Source organism: Struthio camelus, chromosome 19 (genome assembly GCF_040807025.1).
Source record: "Struthio camelus isolate bStrCam1 chromosome 19, bStrCam1.hap1, whole genome shotgun sequence".
Taxonomy (NCBI): domain Eukaryota; kingdom Metazoa; phylum Chordata; class Aves; order Struthioniformes; family Struthionidae; genus Struthio; species Struthio camelus.
The window spans coordinates 12,419,483-12,444,694 of record NC_090960.1 but is presented as its reverse complement, the minus strand read 5'-3'; the positions used below and the strand labels follow the sequence as shown (position 1 = coordinate 12,444,694).

At 42.3% G+C, this 25,212-nt stretch overlaps 1 protein-coding gene across 5 annotated transcripts; it reads left to right on the top strand.

Moving 5' to 3' along the window:
- Positions 1-331: 331 nt before the first annotated feature.
- On the top strand, positions 332-23,921 carry CFAP52 (cilia and flagella associated protein 52). Of its 5 annotated transcripts, none has more exons than XR_011135531.1 (14): positions 332-437; positions 1,921-2,120; positions 2,740-2,876; positions 3,518-3,646; positions 4,709-4,808; positions 5,276-5,392; positions 14,292-14,392; positions 15,395-15,565; positions 17,551-17,699; positions 18,403-18,548; positions 20,745-20,896; positions 21,525-21,627; positions 21,829-22,005; positions 22,821-23,920. XR_011135531.1 is itself a non-coding variant. In XM_068913884.1 (14 exons), exons 1-14 carry the CDS (start codon positions 341-343, stop codon positions 22,994-22,996), a joined length of 1,890 nt encoding a protein of 629 aa, XP_068769985.1. In that variant the 5' UTR covers positions 332-340; the 3' UTR covers positions 22,997-23,921. The 5 variants fall into 5 exon arrangements, 4 of the variants coding, with proteins under 4 accessions (XP_068769985.1, XP_068769987.1, XP_068769988.1 ...); XM_068913884.1 differs by having other exon boundaries at positions 21,894-22,005; positions 22,821-23,921; XM_068913886.1 differs by lacking the exon at positions 15,395-15,565 and having other exon boundaries at positions 21,894-22,005; positions 22,821-23,919.
- Positions 23,922-25,212: the final 1,291 nt, after the last annotated feature.

Sequence of the window (25,212 nt, the reverse complement as noted above, 5' to 3'; positions counted from 1 at the left end):
GCCTCTCCGCGGCCCGCTCTGCCCTCAGCGCTCCACCGCGGCCCCCCGCGGCCCCCCGCGGCCCCCCGGGCAGGGGAACGGCGGCAGAGGTGCTCTTGCCGGAGAGCAGGGCAAATTCCCCCGAAGCCGGGCGCGGTTTTCAGCGGCCGCAGCCGTGTGAAACGAGGGAAGAACGGGGCAACGCCGGGCCAGTTAACGGCCGTTCGCGACAGACCGTCCGGGCCCGGCCCGGCCCGGGCAGCAGAAGGGGCAGCGCGGCACCACGGGCCGAGCGCGGCCTGCGCGGGGCCCCCGCCCCTCCCCCCGCCGGCAGGGGGCGGCGGGCGCAGGCGCCGTTTCCATGGCGCCCGCGTACACAGCGCGGCGCGGCGCGATGGCGGCGCCTGCTGGAGGGGCGGGGGGCGAGCTGGAGCTGCAGGCGGCCATCGGCTTCAACGGTACCGGGGGGCGGGCTGAGGGGGGACATGGCGGGGCGGGTGTAGGGGTGTGGGACGACATGGGGGGCAGGTTGAGGGGGGGTGCAGTGACATGGGGGCAGGTTTAGGGAGGGTGGGACACCATGGGGGGCAGGTTTGGGGGTGGGGGATGATATTGGGGGCAAGTTTGGGGGTGTGGGACACCATGGGGAACAGGTATAGGGTGTAGGTTGACATGGGGGGCAGGTTTGGGGGTGTGGGACAGCAGGGGGGCAGATTTGGTGCTGTAAGATGACCTGGGGGGCAGGTTTGGGGATGTGGGATGATATTGGGGGCAGGTTTGGGGGTGTGGGACACCATGGGGGCAGCTTTGGCAGTGTAAGATGACATGAGGGGCAGGTTTGGGGGTGTGGGATGATATTGGGGGCAAGTTTGGGGGTGTGGGACACCATGGGGGCAGCTTTGGCAGTGTAAGATGACATGAGGGGCAGGTTTGGGGGTGTGGGATGATATTGGGGGCAAGTTTGGGGGTGTGGGACACCATGGGGGCAGCTTTGGCAGTGTAAGATGACATGAGGGGCAGGTTTGGGGGTGTGGGATGATATTGGGGGCAAGTTTGGGGGTGTGGGACACCATGGGGGCAGCTTTGGCAGTGTAAGATGACATGAGGGGCAGGTTTGGGGGTGCACGATGACCTGGGGGGCAGGTTTGGGGGAGCAGAGACCTGCCTTTGAGGGTCTGATGCTTACAGAGTCCCATGCGCTTCCCTTTCACTGACTCCGAAGAGGCACAAATTTAGAGAGAAAGGGTACGAAATTAAGAACAGGAAAAGTTTGCCTAAGTAGCAGTTTGTTTCTTTGTTTGTTTGTTTTGTAATTATCCACCTTACTGGAGTGAGAAGAGTTTCATTTCAAAATAAAACTCCGTCAGGTTGCACAAAGTGGTGTTGTAAACAATCCTGTAACTCCACGAAGGGGGCCAGGTAACAGGGCTTTACAAACTATGCCTTTTCTTGGGAAATTTGTAGCTTTGCAGCTTTTTGATGCAGGTCACAGCAATGTGAACTCGTGATGTGGCCTTCATAAATCAGCAGGTGCTCTCAGCGAACCTTATGTGATGAAGTGCTCAGACCTTTGGGCCGGTTAAATCTCCCGTTATCTGTAAGAAGCACAGCGCAAGTTCTAAATTTGTAAACCAAACAGTGAAGGTGACCCTTGAATTTCATATTGGACTATTCTGTGGAGTGGCTTTGAGTGGGAAATGAAAACCTCTCATTTTTGCCCTCCTTGTGAGATAAGCCTTGAGGAATAAGAGTTCCTCTTAGGAAGTATGATAAGCAGGAGCACCTGCATGGAGATATTGAGGGGGCAGGTACCTATGGCCCGAAGAAGAAGTGAGCGCTCTTCTTGGAACTGTCTGCTTCAGGCATGGGAGAAGAGACTTTTCCTGATGTTTCCAGAATGGTTTAATGGTCAGCAGTTCTCTTGCTTCCTTTCTCTTGTAGGTCATATACTTTCTGGTCTGATTTGTCACCCCGATAAGGAGCATGTTCTTTATCCTCTGGGATGTACTGTAGTTATTCAAGACATGGCCAATAGCAAGCAGACTTTCTTGCACGGCCACACCAACAACGTCTCCTGCGTGGTCGTGTCGAAGAGTGGAACGCTTGTTGCCTCTGGACAAGTCACCTTCATGGGGTTCAAGGTGGATAATGCTTTATTTTTAACTGTATAATTGACTACGGAAATTGGCGTTCGCCTGCCAGCTGTGGGAACACCTTTTGTTTAAAGAATAAATCTTTTGCTGGAAAACAAATGCCTACAGTGGGAGAGCACTGCAGGGGATGGGAAACTGTGGTTACTCTATTGTTGAATGTGCGTATATATTTTTACATGGTATTAAGCATTCCGCCTAGGAACAGGGTAACTAGGTTAAGGCCTTTCTTAGTTCCAGTCCTTTTTATCAAAAGTGTCATGAGCATGTGGCAGCCTAAAACTTATTTGACATTAATTAATAAATGCTGTCATATTTAAAATGGGACCTGAGTTCCAGAACTGCTTAGGATTTTCAGAAGCCCTTGACAGGTACCTGCATTTTTAGATCACTGAAGTTCCCTATGTTTTTTTTTTTTTTTTTTTTTTTTGCCTATTTGAAAAGACCCTGAGACACTTGAAAGGAATCAATCTTTAACATCGTCCAGTATTTTAAAATCTAAGACAAGTACCATTCCATAAATCAATGTAACTAGTTCTTTTCATGCCAGAGAACTTCAGCATGTTATATCTAATGCTTGGGCTTTGACCTCTTCTGCTTTGGGCCTCAGGCAGACATCATTTTGTGGGATTTTAAGAAGGAGGAGCAACTTGCTCGGCTGTCGCTTCATAAGGGTAAAATTGAAGGATTAGCGTTTTCTCCGAATGACCTTTATCTCGTGTCACTGGGAGGCCAGGACGATGGCAGGTAACAATTTCCAATTTCCACTTTGTAGGGCATCTGAGAATGCTGCTTAAGGAGTACTTACTTTTCCTTCTTCTGGCAATGTTGTTCTTTCCCCTTCTCAGCATGTCTCCTGAGATAATCCCGTTTCCCATTCTTCCTGACAAGAAGCGGGGTTGGTACCACCAGTAGAGTGGCTGTAAGGCAGGAGCAAGCAGCTGATGGGAAGCAGAGGGAGAGCAACTAATTCTTAAGTTGGCATTGTCACCGAGAAATGATACGTAGACTGGACTGTTAACTGGCTTACTCTATTGTCCTGAGAAAGTATAAATTCCCCTAAGAGCTTACTTTGACAAGCAAGTAAGAGTGGGAAAAAAAGTTACTTTAAATCGGTGTCCACCAGTGGCCTGAGATATGACTTGAGTCTTGCTCAAAAGAAGCCTTAAGACAGAAACACATACTCACCTTAGGAACAAGAGATGTAAACTGCAATTCCGAGTATTTGCGGTAGGGCTTTTCTTAGATAAAATATCTACAACGTGACTTTTATTGTATGTTCTTCTAGCAGCAGACTGCAGGAAAATAGGCTTGTTCTTGTTTTTGTGATGAGTTTTTAAGTGATATTAAAAGACTGAAAACACTTAAAACCCCTCCTTCTTCTGCAGTGTGGTTGTATGGAGCATTCCTAAGAAAGAGGCCGTGTGCGGCAGCCCTGCTTCAGCTCGAAGCGCTGGGAACGCTTCGGTGCTGGCATTCTCCAGATGCAGAGATGAGATGTTTGTTACTGCTGGAAAGTAAGGTTTTGTTTACATGACAAGAACTCCTATGAGGCAGAAAACCCATAGACCTATTTCCTTTTACAAAGACTCTTTACTTAAATGCAAGGAAAGTTAAGCATCAGACTGTTCAAGTATCTTTCTTTTTGCTCTGAATGGACCCATGAATATCCATCAACTTGTCCCTTTAAGGCATTTCTGCTTGTTCCTCACGTAAGAGTATGTTTTCAAAGCCGCACATGGACCAGCACGTGTCACTTCCTGATAGCAGGAGTTTGTACTCAGTATTCCCCAGGGTTTAAAACATTTAGTTCTCAGTGTTTACAAGAAAAGCAGTCAATGAAGAGCTTGAACAATGCCTTATTAATGTAGAAACAATGATATCTCACAGGTTGTTGGATCATCTCCTATCCTCACCAGATGTGATATACAATTGCTTACTGGCTTGTACCAAAAGTTGATACAGAGTCACATTTTTGCATGGATTTGATACAGCCCTCATGTATCTAGCCTGACATTTGAAGGTGCTGAGGACCCTTTGAATTAGGGAGCAACTTTAGATGCTCTTGGCTGCAGTTGCATTTATAAATGATGATCTTTGCAACTTTAACACTCTGTAAAATGTAAGGGGGGTTGTGTGTGAAGTTATTGTATTGGCTTCTGTGTTGTCAATTAAACTGTGCTAGAAAATGCTTGAAGGTGTCCTGTACTGTTCATTTCCTATTCTAAGAAACAAGATTCCCACAGTGCATGTCTCTGGGAAATGAAGTGTCAAGGTTGTTACATACTCCCCCATAGTCCGAGTATGTATCTCTGCTGAACCTTTAAGATTTTTGATGTATCTGGTAAAAGTTACTATAAAAAACAGCAGAAAAAGACAGACTTACTGTTGGCCCCACTGATATTGTTCTTTTTCCTCCATATGCCTCCTTCCTGTCATACGCCATATTGTTCTTTTTCTTCCTTATTAAAATTTCAGAATAACTTGACCTGCTGAAAGCTTTTTAATTCTTATAACTGGAAAAGAAGTTGGATAGTTCTGCATATATGGATTTGATTGTAGTATATTCTTTCTTACAGTGGGACCATTCGAATATGGGAACTGGATTTAAAAAACAGAAAAATCCGACCAACTGAATGCCAAACAGGACAACTCAGAAGAGTGATCACGTGCGTTAAGGTAAGTTTCAGCCAAAATCATGTGGCTAAACTAAAAAACTCTCAAGAGACTACAGAAAGACCATGAGCTATTACAGTAACGCTAGAAATACCAATTATAACGACATGATAACAGTGAAGCTACTAAATCTTGGCTCATGGCAGACTGTCCCCTGTAACTTCCCCGAGAAAAGAATATTTTGAATGCTTCTGAAGAGAAGCAACCTGGATTTTGGTCTGAGAGGCTCTAGCACCCAGTGAATTCCACTTTTGCTTCAAGATAGCATCTGGATTTGGTTAGAAGAATGCCTTACGTTGGTTAGAGTTATGAATTTTTTTTGCGTGATGGGATGGAAACATTGCCTGTATGCTCTCAGATGAAATCATGGCAACGCACTCAAGTAAAGCTATTTACGCAGCACAGCACCATACTCAGAACAAGCATGTAGGTAGCTGAACCGTGATCTCCTCACTTATACTTTCCTATAGATGGCAGATGATGATAGTTATTTCTACGTTGGCACATCAAGCGGTGATATTCTGAAACTGAACACAAACAGCAAGCTGATGAGTGACTATGGGCCTCAGAAGGAGAAGTTTAGTATGGTGAGTAGCAGTTCTGTGACTTGAATTTTTTCCTTTTCCTCCTCTTTGCTAGTGACTGAAACTAGGGCGAGCTCTAGGAGAACCGTTACAAAGTTGTTTCAAAAACTAATCCTTGCTCTGTGCTATCAGTTCTTTGTGAATGTCTTAATCTTGATCCCAAAGTCTGAGATTGTTAGCTTGACTTTGTTCAGTTTTATTTGGGTCAGGATTTGGGTTTCACCTGAATCTCCTGTGGCAGCCCAGAAATTCTCTCCTATATTAAATTTGATAAGAGCAATAAAAAGGGGGAAAACAATCGTAAAAATGCAGTAGTTCTTGATATTTTTGTTTGTGCACATGAATAGCCTCAAGAGAAGTCTTATTTTGCCATTTTCTTTGCTCTGGATGAATCAGTCCTCGATGTTTAATTCACCAGTGCTTTCTCTCAGCATTTCTGTTACCTTTTTCTTCACTGAACTTAAGAAGTAAGCTAACAAGATTAAATGTAGCAGCTGCTGAATAGATTGAATGTTGAGCAATCAATATTTGACCATCTGAATCCAATCAAATAGCTGTCGGTGGAACTGGATATTAGAAGTGCTTCTTGTAACGTGCTGTTAGCAACAGCAAGCAATGAGTCGTAAGACAGGCGAGAAGCTTCTTTTCCCTCTCCTCTCCTCTCCTCTCCTGTTCTGCCTTTGTGACGGAGAAGAAAAGAAAATAACTTTGCCCTCAAAATTATGCATCTCATCTCTCCTGTGACTAAACTGGAATGGAATAGGCAGGATTGTTTGAGAAGGTAATCAGCACACTCTTAATGAGGCACAGTTTTGCACCCAAAGGCTTCCAGAGGTGCAGATACAAGTCTTCTCCGACACTACCGAGGCCTCAGCTCAGTAAATGAGGTGACTTCCGTGACCACAAGGAAGAAGTAAAATAAATATTTCTACTGACTTGTTCTCTAGCAGTAAATGATAAAATGAGAAAGACTGGCACCTTCTCTACTTTCTCCTGATGCCAGGGAGATAACAGTGTCTAGCTGGAGCTAGACAGAGGATGTTCCTAGGAAGACTGTTGGTAGTGAAGTTTTCCCACAGTTACTGGTAGAGGGTCCTATATTCAGATCTTACAGAGCTATTGAATTGCCTGGACTGGAATTTTCTGAGCTAGGTATCTGCTACAGGAAGAGCATTTTGGAAAAACTTTGAAACACTGCAATTGCTTGGAAAAGTACTAGATTTTTGTGAGTTTGTTCCCCAAACCTTCTTCCACTTCAGTTTAGGAGGTTTTCTTTTTGAAATTCTGTGAAACAGAGCTATGAAATTTGGCAATGAAACGGCCTTTCGAAAAGGGATGTGGCTTTTGCTGTTTATTTGCTGAAAGTTTGCCTGTATTTGACAGGTAGTAAACCAATGCAAAATCGCAGTTTGCACATGCTCAGTGAACATCGTGAAGCATGAATCTCTGAAGATTCCTCACTGAGCATCATCCGTCCTCACATCCATGATGCTAACCAGATGGTTAGCAAATGTCTTTTCCTTGCAGCCACTGAGCTTGGTCCAGCCCAGGGTTGCAAGTTCTCAGAGAGCTTTTTCTTTGGCTGCTGCTCCTACCTGCTTTATGGCTGCAAAGCAGGGCAGCTGAGCACTAGGATGAAGAGGAGGGAGCTTCTCCCTCTACATCCAGCAGTTTGCTTGCTGACCTCATGACAGGACAGTGACAGTGAGGAGAAATGTCCCCAGAACAGAGGGGACAAAAGGAGGGCTAGAAGTAGGAGAAACGATGCATTGGAGCAAGGAGTTTGGTCAATTTGGGACTTAGAAGATAAGGGACAGGGAAGCGGCGCTTGAGAAGCGGAAAGGAAGGTGTAGACTGGCTGTTAGGGAGATCTGGGCAAGGAATAAAGAGATGATGAAAAAACATTTAGATTGATCTGGAAGCTCAGGGAGGAAGAGTAGAACTGGGAGTCATTGTGGATTAGCATGGCATAGGGGCTGTTTGGATTGAAGAACAAGGAGAAAATACTGTGAGTTGTTCAGAAAATCAGAATGGGACCATGATAAGGATTCAAAGCTGGAAGAGAGCAAGGACCAGAATAAAGCAAAACTGAAGGAATGAAAGGTCAAGGAAACAGAACAGTCTGTGCCCTGTTCATGTGGTTTCTGCAATGAAACCAAGGATGCCTGACACCATAATTTCATGCTACATTATTACTGCAGTTTATTGTCCCCTCAGCTGTGCCAGCTGAGTGGCCTGTAAGGTTATAGTGGATCAAGAATGGATTCAGCTGAAAGATAACCCTGAGAGCAGCATAATTTTTTCCCAGATCATTTCACTGATCTTACAGCAGGGCCTCGTAAACGGTTAGCAGCACAACAAAAAGAGGCAGCATGCTTCTTTGTATCAGAAAAATAGTGGAAATTTGCAAGTAAAGTGTGTCTCATTTATTTTGAGGTGATCAAACAGTCTGACAGTGTAGTCTGGTTTCAGTTATCCCTGTTAACTTTAGAGGTGGAGATCTATGTGGCAGAGCTAAATGTTCCAGGTCTGTCAGTGCCTTTTGTAAGATCTGTGCAGTCCTATAATACAGAATTTCTTTTTTTTCTGTAGGTTACTGCCTTAGTTCTAGCTTTTAGTGCTCTAGCTGACTCTGCTTTGAGCAGGGGAGTTGGACTAGACAACCTCCAGAGGTCTCTTCCAACCTCAGCTGTTCAGTGATACTGGTTTTCTCAGATGACTTGTGCAGCCGTCCGCTATTTCATTTAAATGAATGAGGATCATGTATCCTCCAGGCTTGCCTTACTGAGTGCTGTCATCAGAACTAGATTTGAATAGTTACTAAAGCTTTGGTGGGATTTCTGAGGCAGTTGTCTTGTGCTAAAGCACATAGAAATTAAAGCATAAATATTGCTTTTCACTCATTTTTGGCATGCATTTTGCGGGGTTGGGTCCCCACTCTTTTTTTCCACAGTATTTATGTAGCTTTTTTATGTATTCATACATAACTCCCATTGACCTTATCCACAGATTTCAATGCTGTATTCTTTTGAAAATCAGTCCCCAGAGTCTCAGTGCTGGCGCTTGAGAAATAGGGAAAACACTAGATACCACTTGGAAAAGTTTATTTAAATGACTTGCTCAGCATCACGAGAATTTCGGCAGAGACGGCACCTCAAACTCAGTTCTTCTGGACTACGTGAAGGTTTCTCAGCCACGATATGATCCGTTCTTTTCTTTTGTCTCTTCATTCATTATGGATTATGTGTGTCATCTTGGCATAGCCTATTACTTTATACCCCTCCTGACTGATCTTTCTAGTGGGTGTAGCTTCTTCATTGATGAGGCAGAAGTCTTCCTCAAAAAATAATATAGATCGTATAATTAAAGACTTTGTTATAATACATGTATGCGATGGGGACAAAACAAGGCTGCACAGGATGCGTTCATTCTATTGCTTTTTAACTTTTGAGGGCTTGGCCTCATAACCTCAATAAAGTTTTAACATAGCTCTTTTGACTATAATTGGGACTCACGGGTTTTAGTTTGAGGATCCCCAGACAGGAATATCTTCTGAATCAGGCAATTTTGGCCTTTCATTGACAAGAATTCTGCATGCAGGGAGTTGTAATGATAAAACCATCAGCACCGGCTAGTGTGCTTGCTCTTGATTTGTCTTTATGTGTTTGACTTCATGTAGCTGCTTAGTTTATACCCAGCGGAGAGGGTGATACCTAAGGAATTCCAGTGCTTCCCTGAAAAACTTTCTTGCATAAGGTCGAATATGTTTTGCTGGTCTATTAGAAACCCTGCAAATCAGCAAGCAGCAAGGGAAGCAATGCAGGTGGAAGCACTGAATGTACTGTTGGGGATGCCATGGGGAAGCTGTCCTAGAAAGAAGTAGATCTTGTTATTTGAGCGCAAACACAAGGCTGACAAGAACTGTAAGAAAAATTCAGCAGCAAACTCCAAAGAAAAAGGTAATTTGGAACTGTTTTTCCAAAAAAACCCTGAACTTCCCTGAGCTTTGCTTCTACCAACACATGTGCATACAAGCCACATATTTGCCCATTCAAAACGTAGTGTTTCTTGCATTACAAAGGCATGCCCACATCCCTGGGATAACTTGGATGTGCAGAGCCACTGAGTTCTTTAAATATATTTCAATGTTTATCTACTCCAGAAGGTAGGAGGAGCATTACACTCATTCATCCCACTTATATTGTGGGAATGTAAGTAATTTAATTCTGTGCGCATACTAAGTGGCAAGAACGTTTGTATGATGTTTTTCTATTTGAAACCATAATCAGTTTGCTGAATATGTAACGTGCATTAGAGCTCTTTGTGGGCGTACCTGTACTGTATGCCATTGTGGCAGCCTTCCAGCTGTTATCCTGCAGTGCTTCACATCCACATAGGACCCACGTCCTGGCTGATCTCTGCTCTCTTTTATGCTGAGGTCTTGAAGACTGAATATCATCTCCCCTTTTAAATGTTGGCATGCTTTGAGTCATTCTGTATCTAGCATTACATGTACCCATCTGAAGCCATTCAAGGTCCTGAACTCCCTTGCCTGCTGGGTTGAGGGAAAGGTGCTGGATGCTTTTGAAATGAAACTTCACTTCTTTTAGTTTTGAAACTGTTGAAGTGATCAGACGGGGTCATTAGCATGATGCTGTGCAATTTGGGGTTGAAAGAGAACCTAGGACCTCTTAGGAGAAAACGGATGCTCAAAGCCAGACCACAATCTTGTCCATACTATAAGCAGTTTCCTTATAAGACAGTATCATAGGAACCACAGTTTGTGGCAGAGACCCCTGGAACATCACTGTCTTCACCTGATATTGCTTCTGATAATGAAGAGCTGATGAAAAACCGGACCTTTCATGATGCAAAGGGCTGACAAGATGCTAGGAAGAAGAGAAGGCCCAGAAGTGGATGTCACAGCTGACTCCCAGCCTAGTGCATGAGACCTTAGCTGTTAGGCGTTTGTCCAACTTACATTTCCTTTTACTACTTAAGCATCTACTTAAGATATACTGGTAATTCTAGGACGAGGGAGAAAAACATGTGTGGTGGTGGTGGTGCATTTTTTTCCTCCTCCATGTGCACCCAGGACCCTTTTCCATTGGGTGGAAATAACAAATAGCCCCTCCAAACTCCTACTCTACCCTATTGCTCCAAATGGCTCTGCATGCTAAGAGGTTTCTGTTCAGAGACGGTCTTGCCCACACTTCTCAGAGCTTCTCTCAGTCAGACAAGTACTCAGTCGCATCACCCCTTCTCTCCTTGGTCATTTCCTTCCTACCCTCTTCCCCTAGTCTTACCAGTGCAATTTCTGTATGCCTGAAAGGGGCAAGACATCAGGGCTGCAATGCAAAACCGTATTTGTTGCAGTCAGTGAGAGTTGACTAGTACCTTTTTCTATCTCTATCTACTCTCAGGTCCTCTTTCATATTTTCCAGTTCTCTCTTCCTAGCGTCTTACTGTGACTCCCCTTCCCCAACCCATTGCAAACCTCCAGACACAAAAAATACATTATCAAAAAAAAAAAAAAATCAGCAAGTCCTCACCTGACACAAGTAGGATCTAATGTTTTATCTCATAAATTTCCAATTCTAGCATAGCTTGGAACACCAGAATAAGTACTTTGCAGCTATTTTTTCAGGTAGAAAGTAGAGCATTTATCAGAACAAAAGCGTAAGCATCTTTGTTTCTACAAAATTTAGTACGCTATATTGCTAACCCTGAGAGAAGTGTGTTGTCTTAGTTTTGTTTTTGTTTTTCTGTAGAGCTGTATTTATTTCACTACACATCTTTTGTATCTCTCTTGAAAATGTTGTATGTACACGATTGGTACTTGGTACCAAAAATTCTTCCAGCTGTAGCAGTACGAAGCAAAGCTGTCATTTTGCTTCTTTGAGAAGTGAGCCGTGCCCTCTCAAACTGGACGTGACTGTCCAAAGTATATCTTTCGGGATATGTATTGACTTTCCTAACCGTGCATTTCCCGTGCTTCCTGGCCTCGGAGACTGGCTGCATGTCCTCCAGTGTTGGAACGGCTCCTGCCTCCCTGCCTGTGAAACTCTCTATCCAAAATAGAGAGTTTGCAATTCTATCCAAATAGATGCATTTTCACTTACTAACGTTATCCTGAATTCCTGAAAACCTTTTTCACCAATGACCACCAAGGAAGCGTGAGCAGGCAGCACACCATGAAACTGTCCAGAATCCGTGATGACCCCATGAAGACAGTTTCTTTAAAGAGCTGACATACAGCTAAGGTAAAGAGATGAGGTTTATTGAAAATAATTTTGATGAAACTTAAAGGAACTTTGTTTTTAGATATATGAGCAAGTTTGGTTATTATGTAGACATGATCTGAAGATTTCGTTAATTTATTTCTGTTTTGAAGAGGAGTGACGGAATAGCGCGCTAGTCTTATGAAACAACTTGTTTTCCAGCTAAATGGAATTACACTTAAGTGAATTTCTGTAATGTCTATAAATACTGGAATAAACAGTAAAATTAATTTTTATTCCCATCACAAGCTTGAGGAGCTATAAGGCAGCTGTTCAGATGCCAAGTAGGATGTATGATAGCAAATGCATTTTCAGTAATAGCTGGAGTGCTTGCATTGTAAAAAATATTTAAACAAGATGCAGTGGAAGAGTTTGCAGAGTGTTAAAGAACTTTGCAAGAGATCGGAATGGGACCCAGCAAGTATCCCTGCAGGGCAAGGAATGGGCAGGCTGAGTTTGCTCTGGTATTTTTATTTATAATAATCATACTTCAAAGCAGTGGTTTATTTTTGTGAGAAGTAAATAATGAATGATGATATTTTTAACCCCTCACATTCAACTCTGTATTTCATCTACAAAAGGACTGGCAGCATATAAAATAAAGTATTCATTACATCGTTAATATGAACTGCCTGACTTCATAAATAACGAGAGAAACTTACAAAGCTATCTGTTTACTCATGGTGATTCAAAGGGACTTGACAAGAAAGAGGGACAGTTATTAAACTAAGGTTGAAAACAAAATCTGATGATTTTGAGAACTTAGCAGTATGAGTCCTGACCACTTTAAGGCTCTTTTTTTTTTTTTTTTTTCGCTGTTAATGATACCTGCTTCCCTCCCAAATTAGCAGAACGAAAGAGAATACCTAGGAAAAAAATCAAAGCAGTGTTGACAGCACTGTGGAAACTCTAATTTATTCGCAAGTAGCAGAGAGCTATAATCATGTAAACTACATAGTCATAGGTTTGATTTCTCATGTGGCCGCCTGCCGTAACACTGCTACATCTGAAAGGCATTTGAGACGGGAATCTTTTGCAGAAGAAACTGCAAAACAGTATGTCAAAAGAAAGTTAATGGGCCTGTAATAACAGGGGACTCATAAAATGCCACCACCATCTCACAGAAAATTTTGAAAAACAAAATGCTGCCACGTATATTTGTTCAAAAATCACAGGTCAAGCACATGACAAGTGATTTTTTCCTAAATAACAACGGTGAAGTTCTTCTCGTGTGCCTTGTGGCTATCGTTCTTTGAGAATTCACTTTTCCATGCTTTCACAACCCTAAATGCTAGATTTTTTTTCCTCTAGGAAAAAAACCCACCGAACACAGCCATTATGTGAAAACATCAATTTCTAAGAGCTCAGGCTTAAAGGAAAAATCTTAATATTGTGTAACTGGTACTATCACAACAGTTGGCAATACCGCTTATGGACTTAGATAGTGGCAAATGTTGTTTGGAGTCTATATTGCGACTTAAAATGTCATACTAAACAGACTCCTCTACAAGTCATATGGTGCCCGGAGCTGTTACCAGCTGGGCTGTCTGATTTGGAGCAACCGACAGTGATGATTTTCTGCTCCCTTGGTGAGAGTAGAAGGTGCCTCTTTGGACCACACTTTTGCGTGGTGATGAGACTTAGTTTTCAATCCAAGTTTTGATGGCAAAAAGTTTATTTGTTTTCTGTCCATTTTTTTCCCGTTTCGCTCATGCATATGCTCCCCCAAGCTAATGAGGATTTTCTTCTGGGTAAGAATATTGAAATTTGACCCCATCGTGATAGTTTCACCCCTCTTGCAACCTGTTCTGGGGTCTCACCTAGATTTTCAAGAATTAATCTGCTGTCTTATATGGGAGGGTAATATTATTTCGCATGTAGCAAAACTAGAGCAGAGAGATGTTGATTTGTCTAATATATACAGGAAATTTTGTGACAAGGCACAAGAACTGATTTTATTTTTGACTGTAGTCTGGTACTTTATCCACCAAACAGCACTACTCCTTTTTCTAATGGCCGATGTCCTGTTAATCTACTCATCTTAGTAAATATCCGAAACGTTTGCTGATGGGCTGACTGATTTCCAAGGTTTTCCTATGACAAATATATTTTATTACTAATACAAGGAAGATGAGATTGGATCTCAGGCAGTAAAAGGGGTCTGGGACACGGGGGATCTGTTCTAAAAGCAGCTGTGGGAAAGGATGCTTTGGCTGAGTTTTATCCTGTGTTGTTTTAATGTCTGATAGATGAAGAACCTGTGAAAGGAAAAGTGGAGGCACTAATACAAAATGTGTGTATTACTTGCTGGAATGAGGTAAGGATATATAGGCTCATACACTCTGAAGGATTGATGATGATGTTATTTACTTGCTCTTTAAGGACTTGTATACTAGTTGTTCATATATACCTGTAATTAAGAACTCTTTTTTCCCTTTTCTCTGCTAGAGAATCACTTTTTAGCCTAGGTCATTGAAAGAATTCTGATAAAGAAATATTTCAGTGCTATAAGCGTCACCATAGGGAGCATGATAAAGACTCTGTTGTGCTATTCAGCATGGCTGCATCAATAAAGAGACTCTGCTTCCATCCAATTGCGTTTTAATCCTGTTTTCTCCTAGGGAGTCACAGCTTTGCTTTTACTGAAGACAGGAGATTTAATAGTCGGCACCGGAGGAGGGATTGTAGCTCTCTGTAAAGGCTCAAACTACAAAGTAATGAAGTGAGTTGGTGGATGGGAGAATGAGAAGGGTAAAGGTGATACTTCCGCTAAAGGGTCATCGTATGAGAACCAATCATTTCCGCGTAAAAGCATAATCCAAGTAAATCTCAGTTTTCCAATCCTGCAGACAAAACAGATGTTGTTAAAATAAACAGTATGGTTCCAGCATAATGAAATTGAAGCAGATTGAAAATTACTGCATATTTTTACGTAAAAGTAAATTGTTGTACTCGTAGTTCATTTTAAAAGACCACTGTTACCTTTGAGGCATTTGAAGTCAGATCCTAAATTGACATAAAGTAGGAAAAGTCTATTCAAGTCAGTAGAATTATGCGGATTTACGCTAGCTAAGCAAGTAGTGTTTGCCATCAAAAAAAGTGTTTGTTTGTAGGAGGACGTGGGATTGTAAAGGAGGGCTTTCACTAATTTTGCAGGCACGTGTCTCAAAGTGCTGGAGTACTCACAAAGCTTTTTTTGCATACCAAATAGAAAGCTGCAGGCTTCATTTCGCAGTAGGTGACTTGAAAATTGGGCTTGCAATTATTCTTTCTGCATTGTTTGAACAGGCAACTTAGGTGTACGGTTCTGAAAGCTTAGCTTTATCCCAGTTTGTAACTATTCCCAAGAGTTCTAAACCGAATAGAAACGGCATGGAAATATCCTTGAGTATGTGATATTTAAGTGCACTTACGCAAGAATATAAACAGAGGTGCTGTTAACTTAGGCCGTGGTCCAGAAAACGAAGTCTCCAAAGTACTGCCTTTTCCAGCTTTGGCAGAGCAGCAGACAGGACAGGCAAGATCATAGGAAGTATTAGCAAATGTGACGGGGAGTGAAATGTCAATCCTGACCACGTTCTTGCATATTGGCATCACAGCCTAATATGGAGCATATTGGGGGCAAAGAGAAAGTCACGACTCTCTCTAAAGGGGCAAGGGAAACTGGAAAATAAGTACATCAAAGTCAACATCATCAGGCCAAACTTCTGCTTTGTCTTAACAGGAAAATTCAAGTTCAAGGTACCGTCACTTCCCTGACACGTAGAGGTCAGGGTCACCAGTTCTTTGTAGGGACAAATGAGTCCCAGATCTATCGAATTAACTACACAGAGTTTAAAGAGGAGCTGATTGCCACCTGTCATAACGAAGCTATCCACGACATCGTTTTTCCTTTGTGAGTAGAAATGGCTGGGGAGAAGTGAGAGGAAGCTGCAAGTAGGACCAAGATACCTATGTAGCTCCTTTTAACCAAGTTCCCAAAGCCTATTACATGCCTTACGGGGTGATTTATCCAGGGAATGCTTTCGTCTACCAATGAAATGGATGACAGGGAGCAGCAGCTGCTTAAAAGCAGAAGGCAGCAGTTCAGTTTGAGAATTGGAAAAAAATCATCATTCTACAGGAAGAATTCTAAATAAAAAGTATATAATTATTTGTGTTTGGGTAACAGCAGTGATGGCAGTGTCCCCCACTTTCTCCTAGGGTTGACGCTGTGAGACCTGGGCCGCTTAGTCCCCCGTTAGCATGAATATCGAAAGTCTGCTTCTGTGTATCCTGTTGCAGCTGGAGTTTACATCTGTAGCGCTATCTGCTTTTCTATCCACTCCCTTGAACCTCAGCTGATACCTGTCTAACAGAGATGTTGAAAGAGGTTTTTTGGGTCTCTCGACCTCACTTGTAATTTCATGTTTGACAAGATGGCATGTTATATTAAATTCCAGCCTTATGATGAGGCATGCTAGGTATACTGGCATGTCTTCTGTCTGCATTCATCTCATGAACAGGCAGCAAACCTTCCTTTTTGCTATATGTAGCAAGATCATGACATTTTATAAGAACAATGGGTCCGTTGTTCCTTTACCGAACAGAGAATGGCAGTTTGATCCAGAAAGAGGTTTTGAGTTTTGGCATGCTCTTGTTGCATCCCTTCTTGACGTAACACAAAGTATCAAATCTTATCAAAGTACAGCAAAACATACAGTGTATAAATAAGGAATGCAAGATGCCCTCTTCCCTGCTTGTCACCAGCCTGAAAAATCCACATCCTTCTAATTTAATGAGTAAATCATTTGGAGCTTTGGAGTAATCTGTTGCTACTATAGCTGACTAGCACATCTGCGTCAGAGGTATTTGGATGAGCTGGATTTAGTGCTGATTGCAAGGACTACATCCATTTCATATGTTTTAAACTTTTTATCTGTTATTTGCTCTTGAGCAGAGCATATCACTGATTCGGAAATACAGACTTAATTTCTCTGTTCTGGCTTATTTCAGAATGCTTAAACTACTGATGTTATCCTGCTGTATAAAGCACTTGCGCAAGCTTGGATTGAAAGGGCTACTCTTTTGCTGTGTCATTTTTCTCTGTCCTGGTTTATCTTTCCAGGTGTTGATGGTGATGTTGAACAAAAGCATGTGATAGCTTCCTCAGTTTCACTTTCTGTCATATCCCTAGGATATATGGTTTGGTTATTTTCATGCATAATTAATGCATCATTTTATGCCGGATAGATAGAATTATTCTCATCCTGCAGAAGTCAGTGGTGATGTTGCAAAATCATGCTTTCTTGCCTTAAAAAAAAAAAAACAAAAAAAAACCTCCTTTCAAAGCATTCATTCCTTTAGCTTTTGAAAAGTTGCAGGTCTTCTTTTTATTCAAACACGTATACCAAGTGTATTATGAACAGACTTTTGCCATCTTCTCTATTTCCTTCAGCTTTGTTGAATAGGAGTGATCCAGTGAACAAGATTAAAAAAAAATGTTACATCCTTACAACATGAGGCTACTATTAGTCCCTAACGTTAAGCCTGACCAGTCAGTATCCCTACCTCCACGCATTTGTCTAGTATAAGCAACATTTGAAGTTTTTTAGAGATCGTATGTGGGGAATAATTGTCACAACTTCGTCTAAAGCAGAAAGAGTTCTTTTGATTTCAATTGAACTGTCCCTCAGAATGAATCTTTGAACTGAAACCAAGTCAGGGGGATTTTTTTGCTAGAAAGGTGGTCCTACAAAAAATGTCTTTCCGTCTTTGCTGTGGTAAAGAAACAGTTAGAAACGTTAGAAACAGCTAAGCTTTGAAGGGTGATTCAAGATCTGATAAAGGAGCTTTTTCCGTATGCCTCCCCGTGTTAGCTTTCCTCTCTGAATTCTCCAGGGGAACTTCTGACTTGTTTGCTACCTGCTCCACAAATGATATCCGGGTGTGGCACACCCCTGAAAATAGGGAGCTCCTCCGAATCGTCATCCCCAACATGACCTGCCGTGCCATAGAGTTTATGAGTGACGGCAGGAGCATCATTTCAGGTAATGATCAGTCCAGTCCCATGGTTAAGTTCAGTCCTTAAATGTTGCCAACCTGTAATAAGCATCAATATGTTAGAGTGAAGGAGGGTTTAAACTGAGAATTGTTTCAGTTCATTGCTATGACCCAAAAGCCGTAGTTCACAACTGGTCCAATAAACTTTGCTCCACAGCCCGCAGAATCTCGTAGCTACGGTGTGTGGAAAAGGCAAGATTTTGAGATCCTGCTTAGGATATGAATCCCAACAATTCAGCACTCAGTTCAGCTCTATTCAAAAGACTCTATTCTAAAATAGTAACCTTGATGTATGCAAAATATTAACTTTTGAGGTACGCAGAGCACCTTTTGCATAAATCTGCTGCCCATTGCCGTATGCAAAATGGTTACACAGGAACTACTGCCGTTCAACCGCTGAGAGCAGCAATGTTGTTCCTCTACTATTACCAAAACTATTTGCCCGTAGCCAAAACCAAAAAGGAATTAAATTTTCAGCATCTTATTTGGAAATACAGCTGTGCAGGTACATCTAGACTGCAGTGGTTTCCATGTATTTAGTAGTGATCTAACAGGGTTGACATTATAAAGGAGCTTAATAAAAAAAAAAAAAATTAAAAAGGAAAAAAAGGAAGAAGGGTTCACTTGGAAAGGAGAGAATAGTATGAAGAAAGTGTGAACCTGGATAATCTGTTTCTTTCTTTTCATCAGCTTGGAATGACGGGAAGATCCGTGCCTTCATGCCAGAGACTGGACGGCTGATGTATGTGATTGACCATGCCCATAGCCTGGGAGTAACAGCAATTGCTGCTACAAGTAACTGTAGACGGATCATTAGCGGAGGAGGAGAAGGGCAGGTAATTTTTGCTTAAAAACTTGGAGCTGCTTTGTGCTCTCAGCACAGGACCTGGGAATTGTCTGTAGTTGCTTAGTCAGAAGGTGAGCTATTCTTAGCTGATTTCACTTCCGCAAAGGACTCAGTTCTAAAATATTAGCCTTTCATATATGTAAATCTTTTGCCCTCAGAGGGTATAATAGAAAACAATGCCCTGATTTCTGCCGGCATAGTAGTCTTGGAAAATCCTTCTAATGCAGAACATGCTCTTAATCCTTTTTGTTCATTTGTCTCTCTCCTATATTTGGCTTATCTGCATTAGTCATTGTTTGCAAGCCTGTGTCTAGAGCACAGATTTTCTTTCTGTCATTTCTTTGGAAGTCCTAGCCCTGTCCAAATTGACTTGTATGAATTCGTTTAATTTTCTTTTTTTTTTTTTTTAACTTAAAAATCAATAGCAGAAAGTTCACTTTATATCACTATTTTGTCTATGGGTTACTTCCTAATTTTCTGTGACGGTAATCACTGGCTTAGGTGGTGGTACTAATAAAAGGTTCTAATAATAACTTGATTTCTTATACAATTATGAAAACATTCCAATACAAAGAACTATGAAAACCAGAAAATATGTTATAGGCATCATGCCTGTGCACTTCAATAATTTTTTCCCAGTAATAGAAAACAAACACTCCACACACTTCATTTAATTGTGGCCCTTTTCAATCTATAAAAGTGACGCTCCTCTTTTTTTTTCTGAAGTCTAAATAATTTAAACACAGCTGTGTTAGTTTATATTAAGAAAAATAGATAACTAGGCTTGGAAGGCTCTTGTTCAGTTTCTCACTTTGGTTCAGGCTTCATCTGTGAAGTCTGGCGAGTACTCGGAACTAGATTTGTTTAGTGTGGGAACGGATCCCCCACTGACTGCTTTAACTGGTTTTGTACCCTGTTTTGTGTACCTTGACCTTAGCGTTCTGTGTGCCATGCTGAAAATTGCAGAGGAAGTCTTTAAGAGTGAGGTCTTTCAAATCTCAGGCTAATATCCTAATCATGGAACCGTCTTTCTGAATTATTCTGTGCCTCAGTTCTCCTTCTATACAGTAGTAGCAGCAGCACTGCCTTGTCTCACTGCATAAAGACATTGGAGATGATGAGATACTTCAACCCTTCACTAATAAAAGTACAGTTAAGTATCTTGGATGATTAGCATTGGAGGCTGCAGAAGACGGAAGACCTAGATTCTGTACGAACGCATACAAAATGGCACAGGCCCTGGTTAGTTGCTGTCTGACTTGCAAAAGACGGCTGAGACAAAATTAAAGCTAGAAGTTTGGTTAAGTAGAATCAGGAACTGCAGGGGAGCACTTGCAGTATTCATTCAGAGCAAAAAAAGATGTTCTGAAATGCTAATGGGTCCATCAAAATCAGTCATCTAAAAGCTGTGACTTTCAGGGTTGCTTAAGAGATCTGGATGTTCTGGTTTCATTTAGCTAGTGGGAATAGGGCATCCAGATCCCATAGGTGACTCAACCTCAGACTTCAAAACCCGGAAGGTCAGCTCTCGCTGCTTTTGATGTCAGTGTCTAAACTACTAAATTTTCCCTAGGATTTGACCTTAATGGAATGTAGAAGTGAATTGATATCACGAAGTTTGGCACTAGTGGGGCAGTAAACGCATTTTGCCCGTAACAGAGGTTTGAAGGATCAAGCCCTCAAAGCAAGAAGATTTCTGCTGTTTCCTTCACTGGGAAAAGAAGTTCTTTCAGGCACATATTTCATATCAAAGATTTAAAGAACTATTTTATATTTACTTGCTGGCATTATATGTAGCACAAATAATAGATAGGTTTTTATATTCAGTTTTCATAATCCTTCCTTTTTGATCTTTAAAGCACCCCTGGAAATCTATCATGGAGTAGGTGTTTTTTTCCTGATTGAGAGATGAGTAAACTGAGGCACAGTACAGTGGGGACTCGCCAGAAGCAAAGTCGACGGTTAATGATCAGGAATTCCTGAACAAAGCAGGTCACATTCTCAAGAACTGAGTTCAGTCTTCTGAGTCAGCTTCATGCATAACCCACAGAAAAAAAGAGAGTCCACTGAGAGCTGGTTGTCATATGTGTTATAAGAGAAACTCAGAATTCAGGAATGCCTCCAGCATCAGCCTGAGCTCTGTCAGAAACAGGTGGTACAAGAGATGTTTGTTGCTGATTTGCAGGTGAGGGTCTGGGAGATTGGTGAGAGAACTCGCAAACTGGAGGAAGTTCTGAAGGAGCATATATCTGCTGTGTCTTGTATTAAGATTAAGAAGAACGACCGAGAATGTGTCACAGCCAGCCTTGATGGAACATGCATCATCTGGGATATTGTGTAAGATAAGTATTGCAAGACCCCTAAAGTCTTTGTAATGTATCTGCTGAATTAGTGTGTCCCATTTGGGACATCACTTGGCAAAGAGGCAGGGAAAAACAGCATTAGGGAAAACAAATTAAGCCAAGGAAAGTAGGACCTCCAACACTGGAAGCTTTTCAGAAGAGTTTAGACAAAGAACTGTCTGAAGTTGTTTTGTTGTATCTGATCCTGTTTGGCCAAGGGGATGGAGCAAACGATTTCCTAAGATTCCTACTAGCCCTGTTTTCCAGCACTGCGTGGTTCTTATTTAGCTATTGCAGATCTCTAGACTTTCTGTGTTGTGGTAAGGATAAGAACATTTTTGCATAGTGCATGGCACCTAGAAAACATTCTGAATTAAAAATGTTCATCTCTCATGATAGCAGATCAAAAGTCTTATGAGGTAGGCATGATGGGGATGACAGTAATGATGTCAGTAACTGATGACAGTAATATGCTTAACGAAATCCTGAACTCAGACCGGTACCTGATAATATTCAAGTAGAAAGAGAGGTTCCGTTGAATAGCACAAGTGGGAGCAGCTCAAGCTTTCAAAGCTTAAGTTTTCTGACCCTCTTGCTCTATTCTGTTTTGATGGATTTTGCAGGCGTTTTACAAGAAATCAGATGATTCTAGCCAACACATTATTCCAATGTGTGTGTTACCATCCTGAAGAGTACCAGATAATCACCAGTGGAACAGACAGAAGGGTAAGCAAAACTACAGGAATTTTGTTTGCAGTAATTCAGAAATGCAAAATCTTGTTACAGACATTTGAAACATTAGTCAGGATCACGTAAGGCCATCAAGCCAGACCGTGAAAATTAGGGAGAACTTCCTGGGTTTCCTATGGAATTAGGGGCTTGTTAGTTGAGGAAACTCCCGCATCTCAATAAAAGTTTATGTTACAGGGCAGTGTTGAACTCTTTGTGCTAGTTATGCACAGCTGAGCTCTCGTCTTTGGTCCGCTCTCTAGATTGGATACTGGGAAGTGTTTGATGGTTCTGCAATCAGAGAACTGGAAGGCTCTGCATCAGGTTCCATCAATGGGATGGACATCACATCAGATGGAGCATACTTTGCCACAGGTGAGCGGGTGGACAAAACTAGGAAAGACGAGGAACATATTAACACCAGGAAGAGCAAGGCAATGAACCAAAGACCTCAGTACAGTAGGGAAGAACAGAAAGAAAGTTCAGCTGAAGGGGACAATAAAATGAATCACTGAAGAAGAACACTTGGAAAGAGACTGTGATTCAGCTTCGGAAGATACCACGGTTCAGTCTTGCGAGATGTAATTTAAAGGTGAAGGCAAGGTTTAAGCGTCCCAGAGGGAGTGCAGGATTGCACCTCGGCTTGCACTTCATTTAGTTCAGCAGTGTGCACAATGCACTTGAATGAACTGTTCAAGTGTCCTGCTCCAGAAGCCTGGCATCTTTGCTGGGGTGCAAGTGAGAATGACTCCAGGCTCCATCCAGCCTCAGGCGCACATGTTCTCCACCATCGTGACATCTCTTCTGGGAGCCTAGCGCTAGCATGGAGGAACCGTGGTGTTGTGTATATTGCCTATAGTTAAAACTGCAGATTTTATGTATCAGCACCAGTTCTTTCAGGTTAACCTGGTAAGCCAACATTGGTTAAGGGCTTTCTGAAGGCCCTCAACATTTTTAGAACCAACTGCTGATCATAACTTACTGTGGTCTGCCGGATTGTTAGCACTCTACTGGGCGCTTACTTTCTAATTCAGTTGAAAAGAAGTAGTTTTTGCCATAACGCTCAAGACAGCGTATCGCACCCTTCCTACTCCAGATGAACACCAAAGTATTCCTCTGCCCGTGATCCGGGAACAAAAAAACAGCAGAACTTTGTATAAGCATCTGTTCTTCCTTTGTGCCCAATGCAGGTGGCGATGACCATCTGGTGAAAATGTGGGACTATAACGAGGGTGAAGTGACTCATGTTGGAGTGGGCCACAGCGGCAGCATCACCCGCCTCAAGATCTGCCCTGGGAACAAGTACATTGTGAGTGTGAGTGCAGATGGTGCCATCCTGCGCTGGAAATACCCACACGTTCACTAACAGCTGGCACAGGAGTTGCTAGGCTGCTACTTTCTAGGCCAGTTTTAACAGTTCTTTTCTTTTACAGCTGAGGTTGTTTTAAGGCATTCCTACTATTAGAGGAGCTACTATTTTTATACTCACTGGTATGAATTTACCAGATCCTTCAGATATCCTTTCTACCACTGAATAAATAGGTCTGATTTTTCGGAGGGGCTGAGAATTTGCTGTTGCCCTTTCTCAGATTGGAATGAAAGTGTTCGTCGCTTCTGACAATCTTCTTCACTGTTGTTATAACACTTGTGGTTTGTTGCTGCCACCTTTCCGTAGTGTCTCCTACAGTATTCGTGCTTGTATGTGTGCTCACTTGCGCACTCTCTCTCGCTTTCACGTGCTTTCTCTCTCTTTCTCTTCCCTACCCCTCTATCCCTTCCTTTAATGAATAACTTCTTGTGTAAATTCAGTCTTCTGTGTTCATTTTAATTTGTCTGGACCTGATTAAAGAAAAAGCCTTTAGCTCCAACTCGAGCGTTTAACTAGGAAGCTCTTTTGAGTCAAGCTTTTAAATCAACGTTTTCAAAGGAATGCAGAGATTTGGGGGCTTCCTCATTTGTAGCGTCCAATTTAAGACTCTGTTCAGAGGCCTGATTTTCAACAGTGAGAGTGCAGTCATTTCTAAAAATATCTGGATGTCTCCATCTGGGCACAGTAAAACTCCTGGTCATTGGCCTAATTTTTCAAAGGTATTGTATTAGAACACGTGGGTTTAGGGCTCCAAGCACAAGTACGACATACGTATTTTGTTTGGGAATGAGTACTTTGGTATCATATCTAGTATATAAACAACAGCTCTTGAGATACTGTTTGTTTAAAGATCAGTGTATTTCAAATGCGGCCATTCTGTGAAGTGATGCAAGTGAAATAAATATTTCTGTTGCCGACGCTGAAGGCCTGTAGAGAGTCTGTCATAAATTAAAATTGTTGCAAAATGTTGCATTTCTTCAGGTTAATGCTTACAGACATTTTAGATAAATAAGGTGATTTAAAGGCAGTGTCAGATACTGTCACACCTGGATTGATAGCATTCGTTGTTTTGGTATGCAGTAGGGGACAGAAAATTGCAAATATGATTTGTTTATTTTTCTTTATACACCACTAAAAACGTTTGTCGCTCGTAGCATAGTAAGGGTGGATACTTTTGGACCGGCTCTGCGGGTATCTGTGCACATATGTTGTCCATCAAACACTTTGCGACCATGCCCTTCTGGTTGAAATATCTCTGCTCTTATTAATGGAGTCTTGAGCAATAGATTTAAGTCATTCCTTTCTCTTTTTCTTTGGATTCAAGACTTGATGCTATGCAATGATAAACACTCGAGCAGGTTTTACAAGCTCTGCAGTAATGCTCACTGTGGTTTGGAAAGCAGGATCAAACCACTGGAATGTGGGATGGACAGTCTAAACATTTGTGCTTTTGCTGGGAGAAGGAAAACAGAACTCGGCGTATGCAGAGCTAACCAGGCAGTCCCAAAGTCCTGTTGCAGATGGCAACAGCATGGATAGCAGCAGTGCCAATTTCCCCAGCCTACGCCTTTATTAGCTGTAGACCTTAGGGGACCCCAGCCTATGCAATGTGCAGTGTCCTGCCAGCTCTCCATACTCTCTGAGTTGAAGAGTTTTGAGATGCGGATAACTGCCCAACAGAGTCTCACTTCAGCAAAGCTGTTTAGTTCCCACCAGATAGGTCCAATCCTGACATTACAGGCAGGAGTACCCAGTGGGGAGCCGAAAGACCTACTTCTGCATGGCTGTTTTGTGGGTGTAAGAACCAAAACCCTCCATACTCCTGCTACACAAGCTGCTGCTTCCCAGAGGTACCAAAAGGAGATAGATTTCCGTGACTCACCCAGCCCTGGTCACCTGCTGACCCTATGTAAGACAGGAGATGACACGCTAAGAGTAGAAGCTGGAAAACCACATTTCCTTTGTTGTGAATAGCGAGGAGGCTCAGGCCCTATGCTTTACCAGCAACTCTCAGATCAGAAAACTAGGAGCACAGAGTATTTGGAGAAGTTCTGTCCTGCACCTGTTTCTTTTCAGCGTGAAGCTGCATCACGTTATTGAGACCAGTCCAAATTTTAAGCATGGACACTGGATGAATTCACTTGCTCCTGCTTAGCAAGCCAATGTAGGTCACTGCCCACAAGTGTTGTCTGGTGCGGTGTAAGAGCTGGGCA